Raw genomic sequence first — 26462 nt, 5'->3', positions numbered from 1 at the left:
ATACCTTTCAATTGTTCCATCAGCCTTATATTTTATTTTGAATACCCATTTGCAACCTATGGCAGCTTTGTTCTGAGGCAGAAGAGCAGTCTCCCAAGTTTGATTTGACTCTAAAGCAGATATCTCACATTGTATAGCTTTTCTCCAACAGTCATGTTTCACAGCTTCAGAATAAGTGTTTGGCTCAACATGTGAAGAAAGAGACATAACAAAATATTTGTAAGAAGGTGATAAATTGCTATAAGACAAAACAGAATTCAAAGGATATTTAACGCTTGAAGATGTACTGGAAACATTAAAATTACAATGATAATCCTTTAAATACTCAGGTGATTTTTTTATTCTTGTGCTCATTCGGACAGATGGATCTGATTCAGAACTTTGTTCTATATCATGATTTTCATTGAGGTTTTGGTCTATATGGGCACAATCTTCTTCTGAAACCTCAATTTGTGACTCACAATTATTATCACTGCTATTTTCAACATTATCACAAGGTGCAAGAATGGCTTGTGATGGCTGACTTAAGCCAAATTGATCTTCAGCAAACAAAATTTGATCATTAACGTCAGGATTGTTAGTTTCATTGCTAGTATCTTGAACCCTTTGGTATGGAAAAACATGTTCATAAAATACAACATCCCTAGACACAAAAATTTCTCTTGATTGAATATTCAACAAAATATATCCTTTTGTCCCCCGTTGAAAATCAATAAAAACACATTTTGATGCTCTTGGATCAAATTTTCTTCTATTTGTTGACAAGGTGCTAGCATAACATAAAGAACCAAACACCTTTAATCCATTAAAATTTGCATCAGTTTTGAAAAGCATTTCATGAGGAGAAGAATAGTTTAAAACAGGTGTGGGAAGCATGTTTATAATATGCGCAGCATGTATCACAGAATATGACCAATAAATTTTGGGTAAATGAGATTGTATCATAAGAGCTCTTGCTACATCTAATAAATGACCATGTTTCCTTTCAACTATACTATTTTGTTGTGGAGTATTGACACATGATGTTTGATGTATTATTCCTTTACTAACAAAAAAATTAGTCATGAAAAATTCAGTTCCATTATCACTTCTTATTATTTTTATTGTTGTCTCAAACTGTGTTTGAACAAAAATAACAAAATTTTCCAAAACCTTAACAACTTCAGATTTTTGTTTCAAAAGAAAAATCCATGCGTACCTCGAATAGTCATCAACTATGGTCAAAAAATATTTATGACCATGAATTGATGGTATTGAGTATGGTCCTCAAACATCTACTTGAATCAAATCAAAACATTTTTTTTGATTTAGATGTACTAATAGGAAAAGAAAGTCTTTTTTGCTTTGCAAAATGACAAACATCACAAACAAAAGATTTCTTATATTTAACAAAAGGAAATTTATTCTTGATAACATCAATACATTTATTTGAAATATGACCTAATCGAAAATGCCAAAGGGTTTCTAGATCACTAGCACTGACATTAACAGTATTGATGGTGTGTGTACATTCAAGGGGTTTAATTTGAAATTTCTAGTAAGATGGGATCCTGATATATAAAGTCTATCTTGCGTCTTAGCGATTCCAATCATCTTCATTGTTATTTTGTCATGAATGTGACAACCATTAGAGTCAAAGGTAAGAACACAAGATAGTTTATCAATCAATTTTGCTACGGAAAGAAGATTAAAATTGAAGCAAGGAATGTACAAAACATTGTCTATGACATGATTTTGATTGAGAAAAACACTTCCAGAATAATTGGCAATGACTTGATTTCCATTTGGTAATTTGACATAAATAGGATCAATTTGATGATATGAAGTGAAATAAGTTAAAGATGAACAAATGTGATCAGTAACACCACTATCAATAATCCAAGAACTAAAAGAAGAAATAAAATTATTACCTGTTTGATTGGAGGGATTGGAGGGAATAATAGAGACTTGATTAGAAGCATTGCCACTGGATTTGGTCTGTTGTAAAAGAGCTAACAATGTTTGATACTGCTCAGGAGTAAAACCAATTTGTTGAGACTTCACTTCTAACTTTGAACCTTCATGATTCTACTCATTATTATTGAAATTTGTATTCTGAAAAACTGCATTAGTATGACTCTGATCATGATTCTGATTTTTGAACTTGAAATGAGGTGGAAAGCCATGCTTTTTATAACATGTATCAATGGTATGCCCTGTCCTTCCACAATGACTACAAATTTTGGAAGTATATCCAGCACCTATGCCATAGGTTGTAGCATTGTTTTTATAACCTCCTTTGCTAGTAGCAATCACTGCCTTGGATTGATCACCAAATATTTGCCTCTCTTGTTGTGTAACAAGAGAGCAAACTTTATTCAAGGATGGCAAAGGGTCCATCAATAAAATTTGAGTTCTCACAGTCGAATAATTATCATTTAGCCCCCTTAGAAATTTCATAATCTGGTCTTGTGTTTTATATTTAGAAACATTCACAAGAGTATTGCATTTAGAGGCACATGAAGAAGCGGATAGTGGGCAGAAAAGATCAAGTTCATCCCAAAGAATGTTTAACTGAGTGAAATAGTTTGTAACAGTCAACTCACCTTATTTAAAAGAAGAAATCATCTCCTGGATATCAGAAATACGAATCATGTCTCCTTGTGAGAACCTTTCCTTTAAATCATTCCATATGTCAAAGGCATTGTCCATACAGATGATGCTCTACGCGATGGATTGAGAAACAGCCTTGAGAATCCACGAAACAACCAACATATTGGTTCTCTGCCATGTTGGAAACAATGATTTGGTACGATTGGGAGCTTCTATAGTTCCATCAATGAAACCTATTTTGTTCTTTGAAATTAGGCTAATTTGAAACGAACGAGACCAATAATGATAATTTGGTCCCTCAAGAATAATAAGGACAATAAGAAAGGAAGGATTATCTGATGAACTAACATGGTAAGGTGAACTAAGATCTTGTGAGGGATCATCAACTTCATCCATGAATAAATGTAGCAAGCAGAGCTCTGATCATCAGAGCTCTGATACCATATTACAAAATAGAACAGAGATGAACAAAAGGGAACAGAGATGAACAAAAGAGTAAACTGAAGACAAAAGATATGAGAATGAATATCTCTTCTTTCTTATTATTCAAATCAAAACAAATGGTCTGAATATATACAAGTAGTACACTCATTATAGGGTTTAACTAAAGAAGGAAATAATCAATATTAAATACTAGAATCATAACACACAAAGATAAAATAAAGGTTATTCCCTTCTATAAAGAGAAATAATTGATAATTAGAAAAGACACTCAATTATTCTTTTCTAGAAAGAGAAGCAACTGATAATTACAAAAGACACCTAATTATTCTTCTCTATAAAGAGAAACAACTGATAATTAGAAAAGACTCCCAATTAATATTATGATCCTTCTGTCACTCTGGTCTCTGTATCCTTTAATATGTCTTATTTCAAATTTATTGATTCAATGTGCTCAAAAGTAATATTGTTTCATCTACACGTGTATATTTTGACACTTACATTTCTACAAATATGGTTTTATGTTTTTGTTTTTGAGTTTGCTTTTACAATTTTATTGTTTAAATTGTTTAAATGTTATGGATTGTGTTATTTCAAATGTTTTGACTTTATAGTTTCATATAACCAACACTTAAAATTTGATAGTTATATCTATTAATTCTAATTATTATTCATACATCTAATTTCTACTTTTATTTTTTATAATTACAGAATTTTTGTATTAATTGCAAGAATGGTATTATGTTTCGTTATTTTATTTATTTTTTGTTAATATTGTACTTTAAACATTTTTTTTAATAAATCCCGTACATTGAACGGGTAAAGTACTAGTATATATATATATATATATATATATATAATGTTTATAATGTCCAACGAGATGATGTTACTTTTAACAATTTTGTAGATCAGTGTTTCATCGCAACATACTCTGTTTGTGATTAGATTTTCTTTGTTTCCGGGCCACTACTGTCACAACTCAGGAGCCTTGTTGAAAAAACGAAAAATAATATCGTTAATAATAGAAAACTAACAAAATATTTTACATATTAGAAATGTAGTTAGGAATTTAATTTCAATAATTACAATCGCTCATACAATATAATAGGAAAATATGAAAAGTTCCTCCAATGCTACCAAAAATAATGTACTCAGCTAATGAAACTTTAATTTCATTGTTACCACTGGAATGGGAAATGTCTATTCAACAACATATTAATGTACCAAACTTTCAAAATATACTTTCCTATATATATAATGTCAAACATTTAGAATAAGTAACATGAGGATTCTGATAATGTAAACTTTAAATAATGAATAAATAAACTTAAATTATTAAAGGACCCTATTCATACATCTGTACTGAGAAAAATAGTCTAATTCACAAAATAAATTATAAGAGGTCAAGCCTGACACCCCTAATTTTGGCATAATCATTATAAAAAAACAACTAAATTTAAACAATAACCCTTCAAATAAGAGGCATAATTTAACACTAAACTCTTCAATATCTAATCACAAACCAGTACATTTATATGCATGGTAAAATAAATTGAGGAAGAAGTGTCTTCAAATTAAGAAGACCACATTTACAATGTTCAGTAGCCAACCCTGAGAGGAAAAACCAATGCTCTTATCCTTTAAACTGCCATTCACGACGGCACATGGGGCAATGCGCTTGTGATGTCTGAGAATTCACCCATTTCAGGATACAGTGCAAATGAAACGCATGATTGCATACACCCCAAACTGCAAGAAAAAGAAAGAATAAGTTTTACTCATTTCTGTCAAAAGAATTACATAACACTGCAATTTGATAACCAAATCCTGATACCGAGAAAAAGACATTATTCATTCGTTAATACAACATTTTTTCAAGGGGAGTCAAGCACGAATTTATAGCCCATAATAAAATATTGTCACCTTACGGATTTCTTAAAAAGTTCTCAATCCTGTGAAACTGCATCGGCATAAACCAAAAATAACAGTAACACTAACACTACTGTTGAGTGAATTTGTGTGAGTCTAAATTCTCGTGAATTTCACCTAATAGTAGAGTATGTTAGAAAGAATGTAACATACATTGCTAAGAGTAAATATTTCGCATGAATCTCATGTCACGTACGTGAGCAACAACTATCTTTGCAGCAGTTCAACACATTCAAATAGGCGGACAGAAGTTTGAATTTTACATACATCTTCATCATAAATTTGGACTACAAACGATGTAATTTTTTAGATAATTAGAAAATTAACAAAATTTGGACACAGTGATTCAATGTACTATGTGTGGAGGGAGAAAAGAAAAAACCAAATATAAGAACCCTTTTTTCATAATCCTACAAACTTATAAGCAAAACTTGGAAGCTTCGTCGATTTATTTACAGGATGTTGATGGTTAGTTAAAGAAGGCCCAAGCAGTGATATTACAGCTAAAACATTTTTCTGAGGCCTCCTTCAGAAGTCACAATAGGACCACTGCCCACACAAATTCAAATAACAGAACAAATATATTAAAATTTAAGCACAAGAGGAGAGTCCAACCCAAAAGATTAGTCCATTATGTAAGAGAGCTCACAGCTTATCCTACTTCAATGTGACACTCTTAACATTGTTACCCCTTTAAGGCCTGATGTCTATACTGGTTTCACACCTTTGACACTGAGCAGATGGTAGCTCTTTTCTCTTTGATTTGCACCACAATCTAGCTTACAAGTAGCCTTTTTCCCGTAATATAAATCAGTAAAAGCAACAATCGTTACGACTCAAATACAAAAAGAGATTCCAGACTAAAAATGTAGTCCATTAAGTAGGAGAGTCTCAAGGCTCATTCTACTCAGTGTGAGACTCTTAACAAATAAAATCACAAACAATTACACAATGTGTAGTTCTGTTTAAGACTATATAACTAACCTAGACACCCAAAGCACAATTATTAATCCAGAAATTTAACTAGGACAAGTCGGTTCAAACATAACAACAACGCAGTCCACAACATAAAATTCTCAGTAGCTTACTCAGTGGACAGTCATCCCCTGGAAGTTTACAGTCAGGACAACATCCATCAAAGGCCATTCTACAGATCCCACATGTTTCATCCTGAGCATCCCAAGTCCAAGAAGCAACACCGTGCCATCTACATTTACCAAAAGGGAACCAAAAATTTAGGAAGCGATTATTTATTTACAAAAGACTAGAAGAAATAATTAAGGAGACTGTCAATTCAAAACAAAAACAGGGTTAAATTAAATTCTCCATGTTTAATAGAAATTTGGAGCAAGTGAAAAGGCAATGGAACTCAATTTCACACCAGTACAACAAATTTTGTCCTCCTAAAAATTATTTTCACTCCCTCCTTATTTCATCTTCTTCTCTAACCTTAACTATTCAAACATTGTAATCTGCACATAGGCCAAACCATCAGCCATGAAATATTTGAAAGATAAACTAAGCAAAACAAATTCATCTGCATGTTAGGTTATGTTGAAGATAAAAAAGAGAACTTACTCTGTTTAGAAAATCAGCAGGTACCCAAACAGAGACCGTAGTTAAGAAAAACTTCATTTTTATTATTTAATTTGTTTTCTGCAAAGAAAAATTGAAAAGCATACAATACCAAAACAAAGACGCAAACATCAATAAAATGATAAATGGGGAAATGACTTAAAGTGGGATTTTGAAAAGGATACGCAAGATCTTCACTTTCATCTCCGATTCCGTGCCCAGCAACAACAATAGCTAATAGAAAATGAGGGTTGGATTAGTTTAGATGCCAATTGGAGAAGAACATTTGAAATGGGTAAAGGGTGAGTCTATGATGCTCTTTCAGTTAACCTGCGCCGGTTTTCAAACTAATTGTTACCCTATTTTATTTTTCCTATTGGCCCTTTGGGGATCAATTTGTAAAACCATAAAATTATTTTCATGAACGGTAGAATTAGTTGGGTTTGGGGAATATTCCCTTCAATTTGTAAAAAGTTGGTGGATGGGATTATATAATTTCTTTCACATCTTATAGTATGTTTATTTTCCGTTTAAAGTATTAATTTTGACAAAATATTTATATAAAAGATATGTGGACAATTGTTATAAAAAAGAATAAAGCATATATTTTTCTATTTATTGAAACTAAAGAAAAGTTAATTTATAAATGCTTTTTTACAATTTTATGCTACTAAATAACCTATGTTCTTCCACTTTTAGCATGTGTTTGGATTAGGGGGTGACACTGTAACGCAGACGAATTTGAGGGTGTCACCCCGCTTGATTCTGTGAGAGGGAAATGATGAGGGTGAGATTGAGTGGAAACATGGGTGGTTTTCGGTTCCTCTCAAATATGAAGAAAAAGGAGAGTGGTTAGAGAGGGAAGCCACGTAGGATATAATGAAATACCATCGTACCCTTACTTTTCTTCATCGTCTTTGTCCTCACGCGCCCCATGTTTTTTCTTCTTCCTCTGCTGCGACTTCTCTTCTCTTGGTCTCTTCTCCTTCAAATTTGGGTTTTCATTTTAACTTGGGCTTCCTTTTTTGCACTATGTGATTCAACTTTTCAAAAAACAATTACATTACTTTGTTTCTTCCCGTACCCTTTTATATTTTATATCACCTTTTTAATTTAAAAATAAATAGGTTTTATATTATATATTTAACTACTTAATATGTTCTAAATATCCATTTACTTTTTAAAATATACTAATTTTGTTAATAATAATAATGAAAATCATTTTTAATAATAATTTTGTATATATATAACATAATTTAAAAAATCATAAATAATATTAAAATTATCTAAATAAATTAACTTAAGTAACAAAAATAATTTAAATTAATAAAGTGGAAAATAATAAAATTATACTTACATTTAAAATTATATTTAATTATTTCTTTGAATTTTATATTTTTTTTATAAATGAAACTTTAAATTATTTTAATTAACTAAAATATGCACAAAATTAATAATTATTTATTCTTTTCTTATATACAAGGATAAATTTGTAATCTTACAATTTACAACTATCATATCACTCATGTATTTCAATAAACTTTCCTCACACATGCACTCTAACATATCCCAATCCAAACAACCTCAACTTTCTTCACACTTTCTTTTCAAATCTTCACACTTCCACTTCTCCACACCCTCAACTTTCCACTCTCCCACACCCTCTAATCCAAACAAAACCTTAATTTTTTACAAAATAAATGAAACCAAATTTAGTAAAACACATGTCAGACCATTTAGTGTAGCATTGCTTGCTAGACCATTTGAGGGTTGATGTACAAAAAATTAAATGAATTACAACAAAAGATTCTTCACACAACGATTAAACATTTTAGTAAGTAATCACTTACTAGATTGTCTAATGGGTAATGAAGAAATGAAAGAAAAGGGAAAAAGAAACGAAAATGGAAATGACGAAGAATATAAATGGCAGAATCTAAAATTGTGAAGAAAGTAAATGACTTCAAACTTAAATTGTGAGAAATTTAATTGCAATAAAGTAAATTGCGATAAATGTAAATTGCAGGAACTTAAAGTATAGGAAAAGTAAACGGTAAAAAAATGTAAATTGTTGAAACATAAAACAAGACATCATAGAAAATAAATGACAATGAATTAAACTGTGATTGAATTGAGAAAAACTTGTTAACAAGAAATATATAGTGCAAAAACTTAAACGAACAAAAATTAAAACGAATTAAAAACGAAAAAGTAAAATTCGAGGTTTAGAACGAAAAATAGGGAACAAAACACTATAAGAAAAATTGGAATTACCTACCGTCAAAATCTAGAGGCCTAGAACTAGAACCCAAGTAATATTGGAAGCAAACAGCAGCAGCAGCAACCAGGATTCAAACCCAAATCTTTCCAGTGACTTAGGGGAAGCATTGACTACTAGACCAGACAAGTTCTTTGATCATATTATCATTTTTATTATACTTATACATATTAACATAATTTATACATATTAATATAATTTATACATATTAATATAATTTATACATATTAATATAATTTATACATATTAATATAATTTATACATATTAATATAATTTATACATATTAATATAATTTATACATATTAATATAATTTATACATATTAATATAATTTATACATATTAATATAATTTATACATATTAATATAATTTATACATATTAATATAATTTATACATATTAATATAATTAATAATAATAATAATAAAATAAATTATATTCATATTATTAATAATATATTTATATTATTAATATTATTAATATTTATTAATATTATTATTAATATTATTATTAACATTATATTCATATTATTAATATTTATTAATATTATTCATATTATTAATATTTATTAATATTATAATTAATATTATTAGTATTAATATTCATATTATTAATATTATATTCATATTATCAATATTATATTCATATTATTAATATTAATTTTGATATAAATATACATTTAGATATTTATTGTGTGTGTATAGTAAATTTATTTGACTTGAGTAATATTACTTTTATCCGGATATAGATAGATAGAGAGAAAAAGGAAGAAATTATATAATATTAATATAACTTTAATACTATAAATACATATATATTGATTAATATATTTTTTTATTTAATCATTAATTTTTTAAAACTCATGGTTAAATTTAAATTTACTTTCATATATATATATAAATATAAAATTATTTGATATCTTATTTTCAAATATAGGTTATTATAGGTAGTTGTGAAGTTTTTGTTAGATGGCTATATAGGTGCTTGTATCTTACACTTCTTTTCTGATTTGAGATTCTTGTATAAGGATTGAAATATCCTTAAAATGTTTCCTTTAATTTTTTTTATTCTTTGTCGATAAAAAAAGTCTTATTTTCAAATATTTACTTACATAGATTAAAATTGATATAATGTATAATTTTTAAAATATTTTAAATTATAAATTATTTAATCACTTTGTCATTATGATTTATATATTAGTAGAAAAGGTTATTTAGTAACAACTTTTTACATAGATTTATGGAATAATTAATATAGTTTAAACTATAATGATATGCTAACTAGTAATTTGTATTAGAGATTTAATTAATAGTTAATGTAAAAGTTATCATTCTATGTTAAAAGATAATATTGTTTGTTGACAATATTCTTTACTATAACACACAAGTAAAATCAACTACCTATAATGAACTTAATTAAGTTCGTAAAATAATAATTAATATGATAATTGATTTTAATGTAATAGGTAATATGATGACTATGAGTATGACATATATTAAATGTGATTCATACTAATAGATAATATAATAAATTATGTTTAGATTCAAGTAGATTATAGATAAATTAAATGTGATTCATATGTTAATATTTTTAGTATTGTTAGTGTTATTAATATTGTTAGTGTTGTTAATATTGTTAGTGTTATTAATATTGTTAATATTGTTAATATTGTTAATATTGTTAATATTGTTAATATTGTTAATATTGTTAATATTGGTTGCTGAAGGAACCTGGCTTCAAAACCCATTCACTGCTAATTTTATTTTATGGTGCCAATATTTACATACGGAAATCCGTATGTAATAATCTGTATGTAATTCGCGTTTTTTTTGTAGTGAAAACCATATAATAATCTTCATCTTCAATTCGCAAGAGATCCAAATTTGGAATCCTTTGTGTTATTGAAGAAAGAACAACCAATCAGTTTGTATGTTCTTATAAAAACTACTTTAAATGAAAAATAGAATTCCCTAAAATATTTTGAAGAAGAAAACACTAACATATAGCATCATATGACATGATTTTCATTTTACTATTACCCATTTCCAAAACTGAATTCAACTTCAAACAATGATTACAAAAACATATAATGTCAAAAGAAGAAGAAGCAATAGAGAAAAGTGTACAAGAAAACAAAAAACTTTTTTTTAAAACTAGAAACGTCAAAAACAAAAAATGAACATCAGAAAACTAAACTAACCTACTTCATTTTCCAACTCTCTATATCTAATGTAAATAGTTCTATTTATAGAGTTTCTACAAGGAGTTTCAGCTTTTGGAGTTAATGACCCATAATTCCTAGTTTCATCCTAACTAACTTTTGCAACTTTCTCTTTTCAAGCATTGTTGACCCTCCAGAGCCAGTTACTACTACTTTTGATTGTCTACTTCCTGATTCCAGCAAAGGGTTAACCATCTAAAGCCTATTTCTACACTTTTTTTCATTATTTTAGCTCCTAGTGTTCAACTCTTCCTTCTTCAACAACTTCTTCCAAGATTCTTAGGTCTACTCAAACTTCAAATCAACTCTGCAAAAGGTCAAAATATTACATTAGACGGTTCAAGCAAAATATAAGCTATATGAAGTCACTTTTGTAGAAACTCTTTAATTTCACAGAAAGTACAAATCTAATCTAAAAATAGTAAATAAGATCAAAATAATCCCACGGGAAGGCAATTAGGCTAAAGAAATACAACAAAATAGAAAGTTATCATGGTAGAAGCTAGATGATTTGTTTGGTATAATCTTGGTTGAAACTTGTTAAATTTGGTTAGGAATTACTCGAGTTATGTTGTAGATTAGGTGAGGGATCCAATGGTATAGGTGACTTGAGTTATATAAGAAACTTAGGGTATGTAAATGAGAAGGCCAAGAACTAAGTTTTTGTTTTCTTAGAGGAAAATGTTTTGAAATTGGCCTAATTCAGTGTTTTAAATAGATTGGGTAAATGGTTTTAGGCTTGCTAGTATACTTTTTTTACCAGGTTGGGTTTGTTTCTTATTTGAGAAAGTTTGAGGAAAATATACAAGTCTTGCAAAGTTACAAGAAAAGAAGAAAGAATTCGTAAGTAATTACATATGGATAAATTCGTATATAATTACATATGGATAAATTCGTATATAATTACATATTGATAAATCCGTAGGTAATGTCCATAGGTAAAATCTGTAGATAATTGTTGTGAATTCTATGGGAAACTATTACATGTGGATATTACATACGGATAAGTAGGTAATATCCGTAGGCAACATTTTCCTGCTCTAACCCGTCAAAATTACATATGAATTTTACCTATAGATTGTTGTCAAACTACTTCACTGTTACATAAGAAAAATTTGTAGGTAACTCGATTTTACCTATAGATAATAATCCATAGGTAAAACCCGTATGTAAGTCCTAATTTATCTACGAATCCTATTTGTCCACGTCTATAATCATTCTTGTTGTCTTCAGGAAAGGTCTTCCTAAAATTGTTGGGACTTCCTTACATTCCTCCATTTTCATGACCACCAAGATCGTAAGAAATGAAAACTTGTCAACTGTTACTAGCACATTTTCAATGATTCCAAATGGCTTTTGCATACTCCCATTAGCCCTTCTTAGTGTCATGCTAGTTGGCGTTATGGTCATCTTTCTTAGTTTCTTTATGAAGGAGAAAGGCATTAGATTGATACTGGCCCCTAAATCTAGTAATGCATTTTGTACTTGAAGGTCTCCTAGAGTCACAGGGATTGTGAAACTTCCAAGATCCTTCACCTTTGATGGATGATCATTTTCACTTCCAAGCCACCATACTCTCGACTAAGAGCACGAGATCAAAAATAGAAATAAACAGAATAAATATTTGTCTTATTTTGTATAAATATGTAAATAGTAGAATAGTCTTTTTTTTTGGCTTTGTATTTCTGAGCCAAATTTTATAATATGTTAAAAATAATTCCAAGGCACGCTAGAAACCTTCACTTAACCTTTAAGAAAAGGTTTCTAGAGCACCTAAAAGAGATACACAGTTTTGGTTGCCTTTAACCTTCACCATAGTTATGTTCCACTTAACTAAGGTGAAGGCATCCAAAAGGCATGGTTAAAAGCTCCTTTAGCCTATAAATAAGAGACTTCCCTCATATAATCTTTAAACTTGGATGAATGAAGTTGTTTTATAAATTTTCAATAAAACTCTTTCCAATTCTCTTCTTCTAATATTGATGAGAATCAACTAAAGGTGGCTTTTTATAATGAAGAACAAGATCATTCGCCTTCACATTTAAAGTTTTTCTTGTTAATCTTTGCAAAAGATAAAGCCCAAGCCCAAGCCCAAGCCCAAGCCCAAGAAGGCCAAAGCCCACAAAAGCCCAAAGACCATCCCATGAAGGGCAAGGCCAAGTTTTAAATAAATATTGTTTAGAAAGGTGCTTAGAGGGAAACATTAGAAACCTCTATTGTTAAAGCATCTTTTAGTCTTTAGTTAAGAGTCTTAGGGGGGGTGTATTAGTAGATAGGTGTAGGAGTAAATAAGGAGGTGCCAAAGTGAGAGAAAGGATCACACCTTCCTCATGCCTCGTTTTAGGCGCAAATTCTAGAAGCTTTTTGGGAGGGAGTTTTTTTGAATTTGTGTAGCTTACATTTCAGCACCTTAGGCTATAAATAGAGGTGCTCTCTTTGTAAAATTCAGATTTGAATTTTATCTAAAGAAACTATACTCAAAATTGGAGTGAGCATTTGGAGAGCTTTGAGCTTCTTCTCTAGTCTTATCTTGAAGGACCATGGTTTCCTCAAGTGGCGGCTTCCACACTCATCTAGGAGCATCCATTCTTCTAGTGGCGTGATCATCCAACCATTCCTCCATCTTCATGAGCATTCTCTTCTCCTTCCTTTCTTCTTCTTCAATTTGTTCTTATTGCCTTGAGTTTTGAGTTGTTTTTGTTTCGGTTCCTTTAATTTTCCAGCACCTATTTTCTGTTTAGTTTTTAAATTCTGTTCGGTTCTTTTGTTTTGAAGTTCAATTCTGTTCGGTTTGTTCTTTTCCTTCTCCTTTGTTGATTCAATTTGACAATATTTGGTTCATCCAAATGAGTTTGGGATTTGGTACTTGTTTTGGTGAGTTCTTGATCTTAGAACTATGATCCAACTTCTAAGAAAGTGCCTCTACATTTTCCAGCTCAAGGTGATTCCTCAAAGTGTCAAGAATCTTGTTCTATGTGGCTATTGGAATCACATCAAATATGCTCTTAAGCATAGTAGAAACTTAAGGAAGTTGGCCTAACCTCTTCCTTGCCCTTGCACCTAAAACCGCTCAGTCCTCTTCTTTTCTCCCAAATCCATTTTGTGCATTCCTCCATCCTTTCCAAATATTTTGTTGCCTCTATTACTCCTTTCTCAAAGATTTTGTTGCCTCTATTACTCCTTTCCAAAGATTTTGTTGCCTCTATTACTCCTTTCCAAAAATCAAGAACAACATTGCATCAACCTTCCCTGGTAAGGGTTGTTGTATCTTTTCATTGCAATCCTCCCTTGTTTCTCCCATTTTTCTAAAAAAAAAATCATTTTTTCCTTTTTCAATTTTTGTCTTAGATAAAACTTTCTCCCTTTCAAAGTGTGTTGGCCAGGGATGCTCGGGACCTCGGTCCAAGCGTTTAGGCATGGTCAACTCAGTTGTGCGAGTTAGGCATAGCTCGACTTGGGTCGGGAATGAGCCCAAAAGTGTGTTACGAGGTCAACCCAGGTTTTCTGGTAAGTTTAGGTGGAAAAGATAAATAAAATAATAGAAGAAATAATGGAATTGGTTGAGGTATATTATTAAATACAGGAATAACTGAATTGGTTGAAGTATATTATTAAATGCAAGTAAAAGTGGTTAAGAATGTTTGTACCCGAAAGTAATAGGTACACGGTGAACAAATTATTGTTAAATGATATTATTGTTGTTGAATATTATATTCTGGATGTTGAGATTATATTCTCATTGATGAAAATTGTTGAAGGAATGTCTATAAAAGGGGTTTCAGACCCCGAGTAAAGGTACGCTTCTCTAATTACTCTAGTCTGAAGCAATTTTATAGTTTGAATGATCTCCCTAACTTGATCGTCAGAGTGTGATCAAACAAGTAGAGCTCCCTTTTTCCAAGTGGAGCACCAAGTGGAGACTAGTCAAAGCGGAGCTCAACTCGAAGACCGACCGAAGTCAGCCGGCGAGAACATTTGGCACTCACTGTGGGGCTCGATAAAACTTGATCCCACCCATATTCGCAAATGAGCATTCTGCATAATGAGAAAAACGAGGCAAGTATCGTTGGGATCAAAAGGAAGTGAGGCCCCGACCTTGCAACAAATCATGGAGGCCATAAGGGCTCTCAAAGAGGCAAACGAAGAATATCAAAGAGAGCAGGAGCAAATTCGAGAAGAGGCCAAGGAAGAGCAAGAGCGGCTATGAGCGGAGGCCTGAGATGACCAAGAACATCTTCAGGCACGCCTTATGGCCGAGATCGTGGCCTCTCGAACGACAATGGAGGAGCATGCACATGTCAATGAGGAGTTGTGCAGGACCAACGAGGAGCTGCGGAGAAGCTTGCGCCAACAGGGTTGACGTCCTGCTCAAGAACGTTCCCTAGATTTGTCATCAAGGGACAACCCCAAGTTGTTCTCTCAAAAAATCATGGACGAGCTTGTGCCACCCCATTACATAACATCCAAGATCACCTTGTTCACTAGTGTAGAGGATCCTGAAAATCACTTAAAGGCGTTCAAAACTCAAATGATCCTTTCCGGGGGGTCTGACACAATTCGATGTAAGGTGTTCATGAGTACATTCACAAGGATAGCCCTGCAATGGTTTAGTGGGATTCCAGATGGTCATATTGTAGAACATGGAAGCTTTGATGAAACCAAGTCTATGATGAGAGCTTGATGCTTTGCTGCTTTGATTGAAGCTTAGTTCTAGGGTATTTAGAATTTGTGTAAAGTTCATTCTTAATCTTATGCATAAGCTAAATCAATCTGTTTTAAAAGAGAAAAATGTTTTTCTAAGCAAAGAGAAAAACAACCGGTTGAATTCACGATATAATCGGTTGTTTTACACTCAGCTTGTTTGAAGGTTTTCAAAACTATTTTTGACTTGGTTGACTAACTGTCAAAACCAATTCAACCGGTTAAAACGACATTTCAACCGGTTGATGGTCACATTTCTTAACAACTTTTCAAAAACCTGTTACATTTGTTTTCAATTAAATTAAAACTGATTTGGCTCATGATTAACTGCTTAAAACGACTAGATTTAAGAGGTATAAATATGGTTTCTCTTTGTATTAAAAAATACACAGAAAGTGAGATTGAAAACATTTTTTAGAAAAGATTTGATTTAAAGTTTTGCAAGATTGCCTAAAGGTTGTGCATTGGTTCAAGAACTGATCTTAGGAGCTTTGTGATTCCTGAAATACCAGGTGTAATTTGTTCCTTTTTTATTCTTGTAATTGTTTCTTTTCTATACTTGTAAAGTTTGTGAACCTATAAGGTCAGAGGGTGTTCTGATTGTGGTTGTGTGAAAAGCAAAGAGGGTGAGTATTCTTGTGTGGTCAAGATCACCTCTTTGTGGTGTTGAGTGTTTGTAATATGTGATTGATTGCTAGTGGAATACCCAGTGGTTGTTATGGGACTGGATGTAGCTCAGGGGTTGAGTGAAACAGTATAAATTGATTGTGTAATCTCTCTCTCTCTCTCTCTCACACACACACACACACACTCATTATAAACTATTTGATTTGATTTTTGTCTCTACTGCTATAAACAACCGGTTAAAACGAAATTTCAACTGATTGTTTTTCTGCAAACATATTTAATTGCTTTGATTGTTTGGCTTCCCTGATTGCTCCTTCTATGATTTTTGATAAAACTTCATTCTTAGCCAATTTTTGCAAAAATCTTTTGTTAAACAATTCACCCCCTATTGTTTAGGCCATTAATTCTAACACATATCACCTCTTTCCCTTAGCTCTCTAGAATTTTTAAAGAGCAGTTCTCGGCGAATAAGGTCAATCCACCATGACTGTGTGACCTGTTCAATGTTAGACAGAGCGAAGGAGAGTCGCTTAAGGCATACTTGAATAGATTCTGTGCAGTCTCGGTAAGACTTCAAACACAGGATGAGAAGATGGTGGTCACCGCTTTTGAAAAAGGTATCTTAGCGAGCCCGTTCAGTGACTCACTAATCAGGAACCCGGCGGAGACACTATCCGAGGTATGCCAGCGAGCTACCGCCTATTGAAACTAAGGAGGTCGTGCTCAGGAAAAAGGGCGGCTTGCGCTCGAAACAGCCCAGGCACAATGAAAATAGTCGAGACCGTTCCAACAGGAGCAATGAAGCCTCCATTGGGAAGAGAACGGATCTAAGGTATATCCCCTACGTTGCTATAAAGAAGGAGTCTGAGATAAGGGTCAGGGAGGAGACAACGATCAGGCCAAGATTTTGAGTATCATGCAAAGAGCTCTTAAGCATGTCGGGGGTAGCGAACAAGCTGAAGTTTCCCCAAAAGACAGATCGATTTTTGCGATAAAAAAAGAAATGCTTAGTGCGAGTTTCAGAAGGCATTTGGGCATACCTCGGATAACCGAGTAATCCTGTTTTTTACAAAATGTTTATGAATCACCAGTTTGGTCAAAGAAGACATCTTAAAGGAGTATCTCGAGGATTAACCGGTTAATCCTGTTTTTTAGCAGGTTGTTTTTATGTTGCTGCATGTATGTGTGTGTAACTGGTTTTCACACTAATTTGGTTGATCTTCCTCTTTAGAAATCACCTAGTGGAAATTGGTTTTGTGATACTTGATATATTTGGAATAGATTACCTCTTGTACCTGCATCTTTCTGTGATTGCAGGTTGTGCCAAATTCTAAACAGAACTTCCCAAAGCAACCCAGGCATTTGTCTTCATCAAATAGGGAGATAATGTTAAAATGAAGCTTTGATGCCTCCAAATCCATGAAGACAACTTGAAGACTTTGTTGTTGTGTTTAGGGTTTAGTTCTAGGTTGTTTAGAATTTGCTAGATCCACTCTTAATCAAATTCACAACTGAATCAATTTGGTTTTAAAAAGAAAAATGTTTTTCAAAGCTAAGTGAAAAACAAGTTGTTGATTTTTCGTTTTAATCAGTTGTTTTTCCCTCAACTTGTGTGAAGGGTTTTTTAACTGTTAAACCAGTTCAACCGGTTAAATCGACATTTCAACCAATTGATTTTTGAATTTCTTAACAACTTTTCATAAATTTGTTATATTTGTTTTCTGTTATTTACAAACTGTTTTGGCTCATGTTTAACTGATTAAAACGGCTAGTTTGATGAGCTATAAAGTTGGGATTACCCTTCCTATTTCAAATGAGAGAAAAGTGATTCATAAACATTTTGTGAAAGTTTGGATTCAAGAAAGCAAGATTGCCTTGGGTTGTGCTTTGGTTAAAAAGTGGATTATGAGCAACTGTGATTTCCTATAATCAGGTGTAATCTATTCCATATTCTTTTGTAATTTTTTTTCAGTTTGAATACTTGTAATCTGTGTAATTGTAAAGTCATAGGGTTATTCTGACTGTGTGTGTAAGAAGTCAAGGAGTGGTGTGTGTTCTTGAGGGGTTTAAGATCATCACTCTTGGTGTGTGTAGCTTGTAATCTAGGGTTGATTACATAGTGAATTTTCACTGGTTTCTGAGGACTGGATGTAGCTCTTGGTTAAGAGTGAACCAGTATAAAAATTCTGTGTGAATCTCTCTATTCTCACACTCTTTAAATTGCTTTAACTTTGTTTTTATAAAAACTGCTGATAAAAACAACCGATTGTTTCGTAAAAACAACAGGTTGATTTTCTGTATCAAGCTTAAAAACAATTTTATATTTGGCTGGAAAAATTTTCCATTGATTAATTCTTCATAGCTTTTCTCTATACCTTCAATACTTGCGAAAATGTTTCAAAAACAATTCACCCCCTTCTTGTTTTAACCCTATAATTCTAACAAAAATTGTTTTGGCTCTTGCATTAAATGCTTTGACCAACTGATTGGAGTTTAAATAAGTTGTTTTACACTCTTGGTCTTGAATTAATTCAAGAGAAATTATTCAAATTAGTTTTCTAAGAGTGGAATAGGATTGTGTTGTATTGATTTTGCTTTAATCTGTGATTGCACCCAAGTGTACTCATTCCTTTCTCTCTTGACTACTGTATTTCTGTAAGAATTGTTGTTGTGCAAATTCAGAGGTTGTTATAAAATTTGTGGTGTTTTTGCCAAAGGTGGTGTGTGTTCTTGAAGGGTTCAAGATCACCACTTTGGTGTGTTGTGTGTAATCAAGGTTATTGATTGCTTAGTGAATTCTCAGTGGTTGTTGAGGATTGGATGTGCTTCTTGGTAAAGAGTGAACCAGTATAAACTCTCTGTGTCGATCTCTTTATCCTTTCTCTCTTTTAAAACTTTTTTTTGCTTTATTTTTAACACTACTGGTATAAACAATCGATTGTTTCGTAAAAATATTCGGTTGATTTTCTGCAATCACATTAAAATCAATTTTGAACTGGCTGAACTGATTTCTAATTGGTTGATTCCTCATTGTCTTTCAATCTACCTTCAATATTTGTGAAAATCTTTCATAAACAATTCACCCCCTCTTGTTTAAGGCCTACATTTCTAACAGTTCTATCTTGTTGTGCTTGGTAGTGTTGAACTTGAAGCTTTGATGTTTCCAAATCCATGAAGGTTGCTTGAAAACTAGGTTACTGCTTGTGGGCATGGATTCTGGGTAGATTAGAATTTGTCAATCCACTTTTATCTTAATCCAAAACTGAATCAATCAAGTTCTTTTAAACAAAAGTGTTTTCCAAAGTAAGTGAAAAACAATCTGTTGATTTGTCGTTCCAATCGGTTGTTTTACACTTGGTGGTTTTGGAAACGATTTGAAAAAAACTGAAATTGGCTGACCTCAAAGTCAAAGTCAATTCAATCGATTGATTCTCACTTTCAATCTGTTAATTTTTTAAAAACTTAATAGAATTGGTTAAATCTATTTTTGATTGATTCAAATTTGTTTTGGTCCCTAATTGAAAGACTAAAACAGCTATTTTTGAGGCTATATAAATGGTTTTTAAATCTCTAATAAGAGAGAAAGATAAAATAAAAAAAAGTAATGTTTTTTTCAAAGATTGCAAGACTGTTAAAGGCTCTTTGCATTGGTTAAGAGTGGAATTGGATCTACTGTACTCATTTTGTATAAGGTGTGATCCTTCCTATTCTTTGTTGTTTTTCAATTCATATTTGTAAAATTGTAAGATACTGGTGTCTACAGTCAAAGGGTGTTCTGACCTGTAGTGGTTGTGTTTCAAAGAGGGTGAGTGTTCTTGAAGGGTTCAAGATCACCTCTTTAGTGTTGGTGTTTCTGTAATCTGTGATTGATTGCCTAGTGAAATACTCAAGGGTTTCTGGGGACTGGATGTAGCTCAGGTTAAGAGTGAACCAGTATAAACCTTATGTGTTGAATCTCTCTGTACTGACCCGTCCCCAGGCGTTGACCAAAGTCAAAGTCAAAGTCAAACACATGGTGGGATCCACCAAGGGCCCCAAGGGAGAAAGTCAATAGGTTGACCACTTTGGGCGTCGCCAGGTGTGGGTGTCGCCAGGCATGGGCGTCGTCAGATATGGGCGTCGCCAGGTATGGGCGTCGCTAGAATCAGGTGTCGATGTTGTCATCCCCCAATACCCACGAGTAGGGAAGACCGTGGAGGGAACGACACGTTTAGAGGCCACGGTACGAACGAGGAGGCCTCGGGCTCCGGTACCCCAGTATAGTGATAAGGGAAAGAGAAAGGTGGCTTCAAGGCCATATCCCCAGTACCAGTAGGGAGTAACCTGACTCGTGAAGTATCCACGCCACCTCTGGAGAATCCCTGGGACAGACACGACCCAGGAGAGGGCCACGCCCAGGGGTGAACCATGTGCGTGATACGAGAGGAGGGCAGATACACTCCCAGGGCGAATGACTAGAGGCTGGGGCGCATGAGTTGGCACCCAAGTAGTCACCCCTTGCGCCAGATGCACTCCAGGGAAGGAAGACTTACACGCGGGATTTCCCTAAGTTGGGTTACAGCCTTGTAAGGCCTTCCACGTGTAAGTGATGTTTAAGTCAGAAAGGCCACGTGGCAGTAAGCACTGAAACACCAAGGTATATAAGCTTCTCTGGAAGCTTAGTAAGGTACGTTTTATCAGTTGCACGTTTTCACAGAGTTTACACATTTTCTGATCATTCACTTGCTTATTCACTGTACGCACGGGTGGTTGGAGAGAGAGAAAAGTTAGTTACGATTCAGTTACACACCTTCAGAGCATTCAGTTACGGTGCTCCGATACGAAGGTGTTTGATGTTTCTTGCTTGCTGACTTGATCGTCGGAGTGCAAACGGCCGCGAGGGCGCCCTTTGTTCACTTCATTTCAGGCACTCACGGCGGAGTAAGGCGGAGATCTGAGTTGGAGAAGGAGTCCTTGTTCGCGAGTCAAGTTCAACGCACGAAGATCTTTCGATCAACCGGCAGGAACATTTGGCAGCCACCGTGGGGCCGATTTAAAACCTCAGTCCCACCGCACGTGTTCAATGGTTCAGTCGCAGTTTTCGTGTTAGTTTTTCAAGAATTGTCCAAGATCCACCGTTCATCGTCAAGAGTACGTAGTTTCACCGATCGCTTTCGGTTCAATTCGAGTTTTCGCCGTTCATCGTGGAAGTTCGCTCAGTTTCCACCGTTTGTTCGTAGTTCCTTTGAAGTTTGCTGAAGAACCACCTCTGTTGGTGGTTTGTTCGTGGTTTGCCATGTTTTTACCGTTCCTCTTCAGTCTTGACCAGTTTCAGTTGTTAGTTCTTAGATTTTGGGAAGTTTCTGTCGTTCGTTCGTATTTCCGTTTGTCTTTACCGGAAAAGTTGTTAGGAACCACCATAACAGCTTCAAGATTTCCAAGAACTGCAAGAAAATGAGGACCACCAGGCCGAGTTCGACGCGCATTGAGAGTGGAGACAAGACCATGCAGCAGGTCATGGATATGATGCAAGGCTTGCAAGAAGAAATGGCGGCATCGAAGGTTGAGCAGGAGCGCATGCAGGCGGATCTCGCGGCGTCTCAGGCGAGAAATGAAGAGATATGCCGCACGAATGAGGAGTTGCGCCGCGAGCTGCGCAACAACTCACGGCTGCGTGATGCAGATGAGCACGAATGTTTCACTCCACCAAGGGAGTTCTCTACGCCGTTCTCAGAGTCGATCCTGGAGGCGGTGATCCCCAACACGTTTGTAGGCCCTAAAGTGACTTTCGCGGGAATGGAAGATTCCGAGGCGCATCTCACGGCGTTCCACACGCAGATGATGCTGGTAGGCGGCTCCGACGCTGTAAGATGCAAGCTCTTTATGAGCACGTTGACTGGGATGGCCATGGACTGGTTCATCAGCCTTCTGGATGGCCTTATCACCTCCTTCACACAGCTTTCACAGCTGTTCAGGGAGCAGTACCTAGCAAACAGGGCTCCACCACCAGTATCGTATGATTTGTTCGACGTGAAGCAGTATCAAGGCGAGACCTTGAAAGAATACATCAATCGCTTTGGGGCCCAGGTGGTGAAGGTTGGCACCATAGAGGAACCCATGATCGTCTACGCGTTCAGGAAGGGGGTGTGTCCTGGGCCTTTCTGTGAGTCAATCATCCGCAACCGCCCCCGAACTTTTGCTGAGATAAGGCGTCGCACTGTGGAACACATCGCCACTGAGGGCGAGGTATGCGAGAAGCGCACAAGTGTTGCACCCACACGCCCAAGAGCACCGTCGCGTGCACAACCCGCCAGGGTCAACGAGGCCACGACAGGAAGGAAGAATCAGGAGAGGAGGCGCCCATACGAGGCGAGAAGGCCTCAGACTAGGGGTCGAGCAGAGGGAAATAGGCCGGCGAGGGAAGGAAATAGGCCGCTAAGGCACAATTTCGTGGTGGAGCTTAAAGATCTTATTGTTGTGCTTAACATAGCTAACAGGCTGAGGCCACCACTGAAGACAAATAAAGTGTTGAGACCTCACAAAGACTCGTGGTGCGAGTTCCACGAGGCGTTTGGGCACCACATCAACAACTGCTTGGCACTGGGTCATCAGTTGGATGAGCTGGTGAAGAACGGCTTTTTGAAGGATTATTTGGCTGGGTCTTCTACGGTCGCAGCTCTGGCGGTACAAGAGGAGGATCAGGCACACGAGATGTCGATCCATGGGGAAGTCCACACCATCTCTGATGGCTTCTCAGGTGGAGGGCCCACTACCTCTCAGCGCAAGAGGTATGTGAGGTCAGTAAATTCAGTTGCTGAGGAAGGTTTGGATGACCCATGGGAGTCAGACCTTGTTCACAAAGGCTGACCTACGAGATGTCGTCCCACATGACAATGACCCCGTGGTCATTTCGGTTGTCACAGCTGGAAGAAAGGTGCACCGAGTCCTCGTCGACCAGGGCAGTTCTGCAGATGTCATGTTCTGGTCGACCTTCAACAAGCTGCAGTTGTCCCCTGACCTGCTGAGGCCCTACACTGGATGCTTGTATGGGTTCGCAGGGGACCAAGTGGAGGTACGTGGCTACCTGGAGCTGAGTACGACGTTTACCGATGGAACGACGTTCCGTACCGAAAGCATTCGATACTTGGTAGTGAATGCCAATTCAGCTTATAACATTCTGTTGGGTAGGCCTGCACTGAATAGGCTAAGAGCAGTGGCCTCCACGCGCCACATGAAGATGAAGCTGCCAGACCTTAGTGGTCGGGTGATCGTGATCAAGTCCGATCAGGAGGAGGCCCGAAAATGCTATGAGAATAGCTTAAAAACGAAGAGGGGCGTGGTCATGGTGATGGAACGCCCGCCCGTTTCAGATACACCGATGGAGGTAGAGCCCTTGGAAGAGGCGACGCCCGCGGAGGGGACGCCTAGGAAAGACTGCGCTTAGAAGAAACACATGGGGAGGCCTCGCCCATGGAAGAAGCATCCGAGGGTGTCTCGCCCATGGAGGAAGTATCAGAGGAGACCTCGCCTGAAGCACCCGATGGGGCGACGCATATAAGAGAAGGCTGCAGAAGCGAGTCTCGTGCAGAGAGTGTGCGAGACAGGCGACCCCAACCAGTAGACAACGTGGTTGAGAGGCAGATTGGTGGCAAGGTTTTCAAGTTGGGACGCTTGCGGAGCCAAGAAGAGCAGGATGAAGTGGCGGCGGTGATCTCGCGCCACCTAGACGCATTCGCATGGTCCGCCTCAGACATGCCAGGTATCGACCCAGACTTCCTAAGCCACTACCTCACCATGGATCCCAAGGTCCGCCCGGTACGACAGAGGAGGAGGAAGTTCAACAAGGAGAGGCGCCTCGTCGTGCAGGAGGAGACGAAGCAATTGCTAAGTGTTGGGCACATCAGGGAGATCCAATACCCTGAGTGGCTGGCCAATGTTGTCTTAGTGAAGAAGGCGAATGGAAAGTGGAGAATGTGCGTCGACTTTACGGATTTGAATAAGGCGTGCCCTAAAGATTCGTACCCCTTACCTAGCATCAACGCATTGGTGGATAGCGCTTCAGGATGCAAGATGCTGAGTTTCTTAGACGCATTTTCGGGGTACAATTAGATAAAGATGCATCCACGAGATGAAAGCAAAACGGCGTTCATGACTGAGACGTGTAGCTACTGCTACAAGGTCATGTCGTTCGGGCTGAAGAACGCAGGCGCCACCTACCAAAGACTGATGGATAGGGTCCTCGCACCTATGCTGGGAAGAAATGTGCAGGCCTATGTCGACGATATGGTGGTGACCTCCCAGGAAAGAGGGTGACACACAGCTGACCTGGAGGAGCTATTCGCCACAATAGCCAAGTACCGCCTCAAGCTGAACCCGGAGAAGTGTGTTTTTGGGGTCGAGGCGGGGAAGTTCTTGGGTTTCATGCTCACTGAGAGGGGAATAGAGGTGAACCCCGACAAGTGTGCAGCTATCATCGCCATACGGAGCCCAGCCTCGGTAAAGGAAGTGCAGCAGTTGACGGGGCGCATGACGGCTTTATCAAGGTTTGTATCAGCTGGTGGAGATAAAGGCCACCCATACTTTCAGTGCTTGAGGAGGAACAGCCGTTTCGTGTGGATGGAAGAATGCGAAACAGCTTTCCTCAAGCTGAAAGAGTACTTGGCAACGCCTCCCGTGCTGTGCAAGCCACGGGGAGGCGAGCCCCTCCGTTTGTACTTTGTAGTAACGGAGTGGGCCATCAGCTTTGTGTTGGTCCAAGAGCAAGATCAAGTGTAGAGGCCCATTTACTTCGTGAGCAAGGCCTTGCAAGGCCCAGAGACGAGATACCAGTCGTTGGAAAAGGCGGCGCTGGCAGTGGTGTTCTCAGCCCAGAGGCTCCGTCACTATTTTCATAGGTTTACAATGGTGGTGATGACGGACCTCCCCATTCAGAATGTACTGCAGAAGCCAGATGTCGCTGGGAGGATGGTTCGCTGGGCAGTGGAGCTGTCAGAGTTCGATATTCAGTACGAGCCCAAAGGATCCATAAAAGGGAAAGTCTATGCAGACTTCGTCGCAGAACTCACACCGGGAGGCGTCCCCTAGGAAGTGGATTTGGGTTCACAGTCGATGCTTTCAGTAGATGGATCCTCCAATCAACAGGGAAGTGGTGTGGGGATAGTCTTTGAGAGGCCTAAAGGGGTGTTGATCGAGCAAGCCCTACGTTTCGCCTTCAAGGCAAGCAACAACCAAGCTGAGTATGAAGCTTTGATTGCTGGAATGCTTTTGGCCAAGGAGATGGGCGCGCAAAGCCTCTTGGCGAAAAGTGACTCACAGTTGGTCACGGGGCAGGTGACGAGGGAGTATCAGGCAAAAGAACCGCAGATGGCAGCATATCTGAAGTATGTCCAAGCGTTGAAGGGAGCTTTCACTACGTTTGAGCTGGTGCATGTCCCAAGAGAACAAAATGCCAGAGCTGACCTGCTCGCCAAGCTGGCCAGCTCAGGCAAGGGGGGAAGGCAGAGGACAGTCATCCAGGAAACGCTCAAAACGCCGCGAAAGTTTGTGGCAGATAATAGGGTGGATGTTCTTCATATCAGCACGACGAGAGGAAAGTCGAGGAGTCATCGGTCGTTAATTCAAGATACGACGAGGGCACCCCGTGTCAACGCTTATGCGGCCTCGCCCGAAGAAGAGAAGTGTGTGCAGGTGTGGGCCTTGGAAGAAGGGGACACGTGGATGACGCCTTATAGGCGATACTTTGCAGATGGGATTCTCCAAGCGGAGCCTGGAGAGGGAAAGAGGATAAAGAAGAACTCCACAAGGTACACTCTTGTTGATGGAGTGCTATTCAGGCATGGGTTCACGCACCCAATTCTGACATGTGTGAGTGGTGACGAGTGTACGAGGATCATGTCAGAGCTCCACGAGAGGATTTGTGGAAGCCATGTAGGGGGAAGATCATTAGCTTCCAAGGTGATTCGCGCAGGGTTTTATTGGCCATCGGTGAGGGAAGATTGTGTGAGATACGCCCAGTGATGCAAGCAGTGTCAGATGCACGCTGATTGGCACAAGGCGCCTCCAGAGAAGCTGAGGTCGATTTATAGCCCGTGGCCCTTTCACACATGGGGAATCGACATTC

At 36.8% G+C, this 26462-nt stretch overlaps 1 protein-coding gene across 1 annotated transcript; it reads right to left on the bottom strand.

Annotated features, from left to right (window-relative positions):
- Nucleotides 1-4488: 4488 nt before the first annotated feature.
- LOC150027511 (anaphase-promoting complex subunit 11) lies at nt 4489-6793 on the bottom strand (the record flags this gene model as incomplete). Its single annotated transcript, XM_090302881.1, has 3 exons — nt 4489-4782; nt 6051-6169; nt 6723-6793. Coding segments are annotated over 3 exons (306 nt in total), but the record flags the coding sequence as incomplete, so codon positions are not given.
- Nucleotides 6794-26462: the final 19669 nt, after the last annotated feature.

Source organism: Phaseolus vulgaris, chromosome 5, assembly GCF_051622355.1.
Source record: "Phaseolus vulgaris cultivar YP4 chromosome 5, ASM5162235v1, whole genome shotgun sequence".
In the NCBI taxonomy this organism is placed as follows: domain Eukaryota; kingdom Viridiplantae; phylum Streptophyta; class Magnoliopsida; order Fabales; family Fabaceae; genus Phaseolus; species Phaseolus vulgaris.
This window is presented reverse-complemented; position numbering and strand designations above follow the sequence as displayed.